This window comes from Typopeltis vanoorti, chromosome 15 (genome assembly GCF_054136105.1).
Source record: "Typopeltis vanoorti isolate ZY-2024b chromosome 15, IOZ_Tvanoo_1.0, whole genome shotgun sequence".
Classification (NCBI taxonomy): domain Eukaryota; kingdom Metazoa; phylum Arthropoda; class Arachnida; order Uropygi; family Thelyphonidae; genus Typopeltis; species Typopeltis vanoorti.
In genome coordinates this window covers 53,193,601-53,203,988 of record NC_143563.1, presented here as the reverse complement: position 1 = coordinate 53,203,988, position 10,388 = coordinate 53,193,601, and the positions used below count along the sequence as shown (strand labels likewise).

Genomic DNA, 10,388 nt, shown 5'->3' with positions numbered 1-10,388 from the left:
ATAAATTCGATAGTAGAACAAACAGAAGAGTGATCATTGACAAAATTAGAGACCAAAGAAATATCAGAACGATTTGAAAGAAAATGGCTGACAAAAAAACTAGTAATGAATCCAATATTGTAATATCGTAGTATCCTCTGCATCCTTTGAGAATTCTAATGGTTTCACCAAAGAATTTTTCCATATCTGGACTTGCAGTTTAGTGTCCAGAACTACTCCCAAATAATAATAAATACTTATTTTTGTGACACTATATGCTGGGAAAAAGTCTCAGAACTCTGCAATCTTAATGTGCTGGTCACAACCACGTGGGGCTGCACACTAATAAATGATGATAACGAGTAAAACATTAGATACGAGGAATAAAATAAATAGGAGAATCAGGTGACACATGATTAAAAGGTGACAAGGATGGACTTTAAAAGATAAATCGAAGAACTGGAAGAATAAACAAAGACCATGAAAGGACAGGATATACCAAAGCTTTAGTTATGGTATTATAATTTGTTTACTATTAATTAATTTTTAAGCATTATTTTAAATTGCATTTTTTATTGTTCAGGAAAAAAATCTGGGCAATATCAATTATATGTAACATACCAGTCAGAATATTAAGTTGAACGTCTTGTAAATCTGAGAATATTTATTCCTTTACCTGTCATTACTTATAGGAAACTGTATCACTATTTTATTTTAAACTTTGCATTATTATTACTCAAAGATAGAAATGTTGCGCCTTTTCGATAATTTTTACAGTGAATAAAGATTTACTGAACTTTATTAAGCAATTTTAATAATTCACAGTTCCCTATAATCACGTTAGATATAAATAACGATAACGTGTAGGAGACTGTGAATTATTAAGACTGCTTTACCTGGTATTTTTAATAGCAGTTCGGTTTAAATGGATATAAAAAAAAAAAAATCAGTGAGGTAAAACATAATAATGAAACTGTTTTTTTAAAGACTTCTTACGATAGGGCTGATCGAAAGACACATTTCGGTAATTAAAATAAAAACAACTAACATGTTTCAAGAAATACTTTTACAGATATTAAAAACAAAATTTAGTTTTGGACAAAAATATATTAAAAATAAACAGAATACTTACAAATTAAAGAGAAAAAAAGTAGTTGTATCTTAAGCACCGTATTCCGATATTTCAAAATTTTGAAAAACATTCCCTTGTGAATTCGGTTGATGAAATGAACGGTCAATGTGAGAAGCGCGTATTTTTCGATGGAATACATCTCTGCAATTATCTGATATTTATATGTGATATTGTGCTTCTATATTTAGCATGATGACAATACATTTCATACATAGATACATTTCTACGAATATTTAGATATACTTATAAAGTATTTAGAAAGCATTTAATTTCAATACACTTTAATGTTTGTTATATATAGATATATATATATATATCAAAAAAATGATTTGCAGCAGTTTACTTTCGTCCTGGTGTCTTGCAACCGAGCTGCCGATAGTTTACTACAATTACACCACTAGGGGGCGAAAGAGCAAGCAAGGAGCGGTGCACACCCAAGAGCTGTATATCTACGCGCATTATGGTTATGTATTTAGACATAGGCAAATTTCTTTATTATATGTTCTTAGTTTATTTAACAGCTCTTACTTGTACAGAAAATCTTCTATAAAGTATTATATCTTGTAATTTGCAAAGTATAACCTTTATTGGTTATGTGGTAAAGACCAATGTCTTGGCTCTAATTTTTATAGCGTTCGTTTATAGTTATTGGTAGCTGCGGCAGGGTTCTCAGTCAACAAGGCGTCATGGTTCGAACTGTTCCCACAGTGTTGAAGGGTCAGGGTAGGACGTGGTTTCCGCGTGGTCAATGTAAACATTCCTCGCGATAACTCTTCAGCCCCAACACGATGGATTTTCAGTCAGCGATGGAGACGTTCGCTGAAGCTTGGGTGGCCGCCAATACCCAAACACCTCTGACAGAGGCAGCAGCCGAGGCCCAGGTGAGTTGGAGCACTCCCGAGTCTCTAGTCTTGCTGTAGAGTACGTACATGTCTTAATAGAATTAGGTCATAGTGGGGTACTGTATACAGCTATTACATGTGTGTCTGTTGGGGCAATGGGAAATTGTGATTAACATCCTCACGAGTTTGCAATTTTTCATTTGTACTTTACTCCGAACGGAAACCTGGCTTCGGTTAATGTTGATAACATCTTTATTTACCTCTTCCAAGAACAAGTTTACTTCACGTGAAACATTGAATCAAAAGTTAACCATGGATATATATAAAAGAGGCATACCAGCCCAGTGCCGTGTTAAGGTTCAAAATTCTAAACTTTCATAGGGTGCATATTTTAACAGCACATTATGAAGCGATTCAGTTTAAATTTTTATTCATTTAGGCTTAATTTAAAGGAACACGGAAGAATTAGGCTTAGTGTGAATAAGTTTCTTTTTTTCTTTTATTTTTTTTTTACCCCCGAAAATGTCATAGGACATATCATATGATATTTAGAATTAATTTGGCTGTATTTTAGGAATTACAAGATAGCATATTTAAAAGAATGTTTCTTTTTACAGAATTATACGATTTTCAGATGTTCATTGAAATTGGACTTATTTTAATTTTTGTCGTCATTATGGCATTTCAGTAAGATACTTGAACTATCATTAAAGAAAAATCTAACATCTTTTCTTTTGTTTAAATTTCAAGTTAGTTAACTTCCGCCACTTTTTAAGTTTGTTTTTCTCACTTGCGATTAGTATTCCTTAAGCATTAGTGGTGAGACAAACTGTGGAGACCAGAAGAATCCAGTAATGTTGCCCCACAAATGAAAAATATGAATTGTAACTAATTCTGATACCATTATAATAGTATAATTAGTTAACTCCGTTTTCAATAAAAAAAAAGAGAGTAAAAAGTCAGTGCTTGAAAATTCCTTGCTAACTTCTTTTTATGGATTTTATGCTATCAAAAAGTGATGATACAGTCAGATTAATTTCCACATGTAATCAACAGAAAATATTCTATGTTTTGTCCTATTCCTGAGTAGTTTCTAGTAGTAATTACCAATATGTATATTAAAAACAGATAAATTTATACATTTTAATAGTACAAATATTACATATGAGCATTTTACATTTTCAAAATAGCAGATGTGGAAAATTCATTACTGTTAAACTAGTCATTCTGAATGAAATAACCCCATTTGTCATTTTGAAAATAAGAAATGTTCTCTCCTAGATAACTTTTACCTACAGAACATATATTTAAACTAAGTTCAAAATATCTACACTTGAAATTTTAGAGATGGAAGAGCATCTCACAAATGGGGGGGAAAAAAAAAGTGCTAATATCCTATTTAAGTTTTGTTTTGCAATCGCTTTAAAAATTCAGTTCTAATAGCCTTTCATTGTATATAGATAATTTATATATTTTATGCTTCTTGATTTAGATAAATTTTCCAATTTTCTCTTTTAAAAATAGTGATCGTGTCATAGTTAATTTAATATCTTAACTGAAGTTATGCATTGCAAAAAAACTGAATGTTTAGTAGTATGTATTAAATTATAATAGGAAATGGTTTTTAATATACTATATACATTTTACAAGCCATTTTTTAGCTCATTTTGTGTTCACATAGTCACAGTATATCAATTATGGTATACTGTGACTTTTGCCAGCAAAGGTTGGTCGATTGGTAGAGCCTGTGCTACTAATGGCTCCAAAAACTTAAGCAAGTTTAAACCGGTTAGTATTTGGAAGGGGATCAATCATTCGATGCTGTTGGCACACTCTCCCTTGATGAGTCTTTGGACTCCCTGGAGGTGTCACATAATAATAATAATATATTCAAAGAATTTGATTGTGCATTGTTACTCTCGATAAAATTTCATCACATGAAACATGTAAATCTTTGTATTTTAATGACTTCATAAAATATATTCTTCTTTAAAAAGTAGTTTTGAATGTGTGTAAAAATGAAGAGAAACAATGTCATTTTTTGAATTAAGTTTCACTGTTGATTTGAAAAAAAGATTCATTGAGTATTATATTATCCCTTAAGAAAATGAGTCCCCCCATACCTATATTATATCTGTTTTTCTTTTTCTGATCATTATTGTGCCAATCTTCTGTCAGTCCATAAGTAAGTGTTGATTCTTCATCTTTATTCTTTCTGAAAACTAAAAACACATAAATAACATGGAATGGGATGCCTGTTCAGTTAGAATGAAACAATAGAGTAAAATAATTGATATATGTACGTAGACAAAGTAGCTTGCTTTATTTATAATGATAGGAATAATGCTGGAGGATAGTAAGGATTCTTTTAGAATTTGTTTTAGGATTTAGCAATATTATGATCAAAATGGTTTTTAAAATGATTGCCATTTCACTCTTCTCGGGAAATTCATGGATGCATAAAAATAAAATCCTTTGGCTAAGAAATTCCAATCTTTCACTATAGCAATGATTTGCTAATTCTAGTTTTGCATTTATACTAAATGTCATCAAACAATTTTGTGTCCTTGGTTAAAAACTAATAGTAAAAGTTAACATTTTAAAAGTAAATATCAGAAAATATTTGCTATTAAATATATGTAATTCTAGATATAAGTAATTGAGTAATGATTTATTTCCACTTAAGCTCTCATTTAGTTTTTGAAAGCCTTTCCTTTTGATTCATCCCAATCAGCATGAGTCACGTTGTTTCCAAATCTTTATTTTTTATTTTAAAATTGTTTACTTATATACTTGCCAATGTTTTTTTTTTTTTCATTACACTGTGCCAAAAATGCCTAGAATTCTACAAAAAAGTTTATTATTATTATTACATGACACCTCCAGGGAGTCCCAAGACTCATTGAAGGAGGGCACCTAATCTACACCTCTCCATCTCCACCACTCAATCCACCAACTATAATTACTTTCATCATCTACACCAATGCCATCTATTGCTGACCACCACCACTAGTATTTTCACAGACAATCGCAAACATCCATACTCACAGTGGGATTCGAACCTGTTGCCTTTTCGCTGGAGAGCAGATACGCTAACTACTCGACCAATCAGGCTGGCAAAAAAAAGCATTTTTACAACATTTTATACATTTTACATTTTTATTTATCACATATATCATTAATATTTATCACATAGTTGCCAAATTTTTAAAATCACTAGTGGTATGTGTAGTAACTGAAAATATTTGTTTCTATGCTTAACACAGTAAAACTACTATTTAAATCAACTATTAAATCCTGGGTAAAAATTGTTTATCCAGGATTTAAGAGTAGGTGAACAATAAAATGTTACCACAGTAAATAAGTTGGTAACTGTGGTAAATGAAAAACTGTGAAAAATCATGAAACCACTGAAATTTGAACTCATTATTTCTACATTACATACATGCCCTTTATTTTTTGTTGGACAGATAGTGTGTAATATACATATATATCACAGTGACAATTGGCTTTCACTATAGCAAATGCTACTATAACAAACTATTGAAAATGGTTGACAACTTGGCCAAGTGGTTAGCATATCTGCTCTCCAGCCAAAAGGCTGTGGGTTCGAATCCTGCCGTAGGCATGGATGTTTGTGATTGTCTGTGAAAATACTCGTGGTGGTGATAGATAGCATTGGTGTAGATGATGCAGTTTGCTCTAGTTGGTGGATTGAGTGGGAGATGGAGAGTTGTAGAGTAGGTGCCCTCCCTCGATGAGTCTTTGGACTCCCTGGAGGTGTCAGGTAATAATAATATAGGGGAGACAGTGTGACGTGTATAGCGGAGTAGAGTGTCCTCTTGCAATGAGTCCTTGGATTCTTTGGAGGTGTCACATAATAATGCTGTTCTAAAAGAAATTCACCATAACAAACAAACCATCCACTTATAACCAACATAAAATAATAAAAATTTGTTATTATATGTTAAAAGTATTTTTGACACTTTTTATTCAGTTTTAATTTCATTTGTGTTATCATGAAACCCTAATTACAGACTTTAGTTTTTGACTGACTCTTCTCAGACTACTTCACTGTTACTTTTTTTTTTTTTTTTAGTTTGCTGTTTATTCACATGGTGTATATACTGATATTTTATGTTTCATTGTATAAGTGTGTGATGTAATATTTTACAAAAAACAAACCTATTTTATGAACATTACTTTGTATAGAGCTAAGTTAGTTTCTGTTTCAACAGTTGCCTTGTTGCAGGTACTTTTTATATTTCAGTTTTTCAAAGTTTACATTAAATCTAACAGTATTTCAGTAATTGCTTACAAAAGTAAAGCTTCCTACGTAATTAACATGCTAAAAAGTAGATGCTTTTTCTCCAGGAAACAATTTTTTTAAAAAAACAGTAGAAACGTTTTTCCTCCTCTGTCAAGTGAAAGAAAATCTTCTATAGAGTAACATCACCTACTGTGTGAGATAACACTCAGTCACAAATTAGCCTGATATCATTTGAAATTACCATGGACTTATTTTAGCCAATAAGGAGCTATAGCTAAAAACAAACTGCACACATCTCATAGATGAGTAGCCTCCATTTGAGGGTTAATGTAATATGGTCTTGAATCGTTTCCTGGTATGATTTTATTAACATGTTGAAGGATGTATGGAATATTTTGCAGTAAATGGAGAAAATTTTTCATAGTATGGCTTAGAGACAGTTGTAAACAAAAACCACTGGAAATATTTTTGCTTACTTAACCTCCATAACACAGCCAATATTAGTGACCTTTTGGTTGGAAAGAGCTGCCTGAACAGATATGCCTAAACTTTTCATTATGAAGAGGTTTTCTGGTAAGATGGCATACAGTGTCCTGCAGCCACACACACTAATAGGTTGTGCCTGGTGAGAGAGCTGGAGTAATGATATGTGGGAGGCACTGTTTGAGGCCACAATATGGCAGTGTGACTGGTTGCTCTCTATATTGCTGTTCACGACTTCACCTCATCTCACTATATGTCCCTGATCTATCCTTTCATTAAACATGTAATTGATAATGAAACATAACAATGATGGTATCCATGCAATTAAAATAATAAACCACCCTCCAAAAGAAAAAGAAACAAGACAGGCAAAATCCCTTTAAAAAAAAAAAAAAAAAAAATCTCTCGCTTGCATGGTACAAGTAAAGACTTGACAAAAACCCAAATTGCAGCTGTATCAACCATGGTTCACCTTCACTTTCCATTTAACTATTATGTGACACCTCCAATTACATGTGTTATAATTCCTTGCAGAAACACACATGCCTTTGTGAGGTCTTACATTGCTTGACAGAAAATGTCTAATTCTGAATCCCCTGGTTTTGACCTCCTCTGGCTTAAAGTTTCCTTTCTCTGTTTAGTAATGTTTGTCTGCTGTGTTTATACTCTATAAATTCAGAAACCCATTCTGACCTCTTCACCTTCTTCTCTCTAAAACTCAACTTTTCTAGTCCGACTATACAAACAGTGAAGTCATCTTCCTAGGTGATCTCAATGTCCATGTCTCCAATTGACCCAACTGGACTAGATGTGGAAGTATGTGCTATAAGCAATGCCATAATGCATTGTGCTTCTGCCAGTGCAAATTCCTGATAATCCTCCCAACTCTCTCAGTTCCTTTTTGAAACCTTTTTTTTAACCAGTTTGTCCAGATATACTGTTGAAGTCACCATCCCTCTTGGATATTCAGATCACAATGTTGTATGTTTCCTCTCTCTCAGAGAACATCCTCTGTTGAGGCACTCCTAACCTCATGTCCTTTGGCACTGTAAAGGTAATAGGCAAGATGACATCCCAAACTTCTCTTTCTTCTCATGGTCAGAATACTGCTTTTACTCTATTGATCTAGACATGTGCACTAAGTCCCAGACATTATCTTTGCCTGCATGAAAGCCTTCATTCTAACGAAATTCCCATCCACTTTTCAAGACTTGATTCAGAGAAACTCTTCTCCTGTCCAAATTGCAGGCATCCTTTCTGGTTTGTTGCAAGGGTCATCAAATAAAACTTCTCACCTACACTTCTGCCTCTCTCTCTCTCTGTCAGATGGCACCACTATTACAGCATCTAAAGATAAAGCTAATCTCCTGGCATTGCTATTCTTTCCAACTGCTGCTTAGATGCAGGGCTGGTTTGACAGTATCTGATGCCCCTAGGCAAATAAAATTTAGGCACCCCTATACATTGTCTCTATAAGACTTCGGGGTGCCCTGAAGTCTTAGCATCCCTAGGCGATTGCCTAGGTTCGCCTAATGATAAAACCGGCCCTGCTTAGATGATAAAGGAAAATTACTTCTTGTCATACCAGAAAATCAACACTATATTGCCGGCCTGGTTGGCAGAGTGGATAGCGTATCCACTCTCCACTCAAAAGTCTGCGGGTTCGAATCCTGCCGTGGGAATGGATGTTTGTGATTGTCTGTGAAAATGGTGGTGGTCAGCGGTAGATGGCATTGGTGTAGACGATGAAGGTAGTTGGCTAGTGGAGTGATGGAGACGAGAGTTGTAGAGTAGGTGCCCTCCCTCGATGAGTCTTTGGACTCCCTGGAGGTGTTATGTAATAATAATAATAATATATTCCCCTAGTTTTTCAGCAAAAACACATCTGAAGTAAACTAAATTAGGTGTCAAAAAAAAAAAAGTCTTCAAGTCCTGGTGGCATCTTTTCAGTTGTACTTGAACATTGTGCTCCAGAGCTAACACCTGTCTTCTGTTGTCTTTACAATCGTTAATACTCAGCCAGCACTTTACTGCCTGGAAGCAATCCACATATCCAACTTAGTTCAAGAAAAATGGAATAAAGGCTGCTGTGCCTTTATTCCATTTATAACAATATGTATAATAACCATCATATTGTTATTATCTAAATATCCTCTCCAGAATAATGGGCAAAGTTCAATAGTCAGGTCTCTAGGTAGTAGAGAAGGGTTAATCAGTGATCACCAGTATGTATTATGCTAATGTTTACGTAATCCACACTAGATACATGCCATGGAAAGCTTCAGAGACACATGTTGTCACTTTTGACATTTCCATATTTCAGAGCATTTCATGTCTGGCATCAATGCCGGCTCAGTAAATCGTTATCCTTTGGTCTACCTGCCACCTTCTACAATTGGGTAGCAGGCTAATTCTTCTTTCTGCCACTGATGCAGCAATTCCTCAGGACTATTCTATCATCTATCTATCGACGAGTGACCTACTCTCTGTCACCACTAATCCTATTCACAGCTTTGGTGATAAGAATACTCTCCATCCATCTTGCAATGCTCAGACATCCTAAGCTTTCAAGCTTTAGTGAAAATAATCTGGTTGTCTGCCTTTATTGATTTCCATAGCATTCTTCAGTGGCATGAGGACAATCTGATCACTTTCAATACCAACAAAATGCAGTTTTTTCTCTCACAAAAAAAAGGATTTCAGCTGATCTACCCTTATCCTCAATAGTATACAAAACACCAGGCTCAGATCTCTGCTTGGATTATGTTTACCTCCAACCTCTCCTGGCATAATGATCGCATACGGAGGTGGCAGGTTTTTTCCTCCCGGAAACTCTGGTTTTTTCATCCTGTATGCAGACAAATCGGCCCTTCAGAACACACGCAATTTACAGACAAAAAATACTAGCGGTGGTGGTGGTTGTGGGCAGTAGATGACATTGATGTAGGTGATTGGTAGTAGAGGTTCTGTGTAGTAGTGGAGATGGAGAGTTGTACAGTAGGTGCCCTCCCACGATGAGTCTTCGGACCCCTTGGAGGTGCACGAATAATAATAATAATAAGTTCACTAGGCATTCTCTCATTCTCTTCTGTACAAAATGCTATTTTTTTTTACCTACCCAGCTACTAACTATACAAATTCGAAATCTGCCCATCCTTAGAATACTCTTCACATGTTTGGGGTGATGCACCTAAAACCTTCCTAAAAATTCTTAATATTGTCCAGAGGATAGCAGTTTGGCTCACAGGCGATTCCTCTCCCACTAACTCACATTGATCTCTGTCTCACAGATGCATTGTTCTGCCTTTTTGTTAGTATACTGCAAACATACTGAACCTGTTTCTCCTTTTATTCCATCTACCTCGGAAGAGTCTTCTTCATGAAGCATTTCCAAAAAACTTCCAGCTCTCCAAGAAAACTGACCATAGATTTCTTGTTTCTCAACCCTCACAAATGGCACTGATGTGCATATTGGTTTTATACCTCTTGTGTATGGGGTGAGTATTAAAAAAATAATAATAATACTGCTCGTTTCAAGGTCTCTATGGCTCATTTGGAATAATTATATGTGATGTGTAGCATTTAGTTGAAAGAGCTGAGTTCAAATCCAGTTCATGAAGAACATTTTTCTGCTTACAACTGAAGCTACTTATATGCTCGCAGATAGCAAAGGCAGGGTTTC

At 34.5% G+C, this 10,388-nt stretch overlaps 1 protein-coding gene across 2 annotated transcripts in view; it reads left to right on the top strand.

The window, feature by feature from the left end:
* The first annotated feature begins 1,805 nt into the window (after positions 1-1,805).
* The window catches only part of LOC150098761 (homeobox protein dve-1-like), a 295,705-nt gene continuing 287,122 nt past the window's right edge, over positions 1,806-10,388 (top strand). For both annotated transcript variants that reach the window (XM_090404687.1, XM_090404686.1), the window contains exon 1: positions 1,806-1,992. In XM_090404687.1, coding sequence (XP_090260813.1) covers positions 1,900-1,992 — 93 coding nt within the window. In that variant the 5' untranslated portion in view covers positions 1,806-1,899. The remainder of the gene's footprint in view (positions 1,993-10,388) is intronic.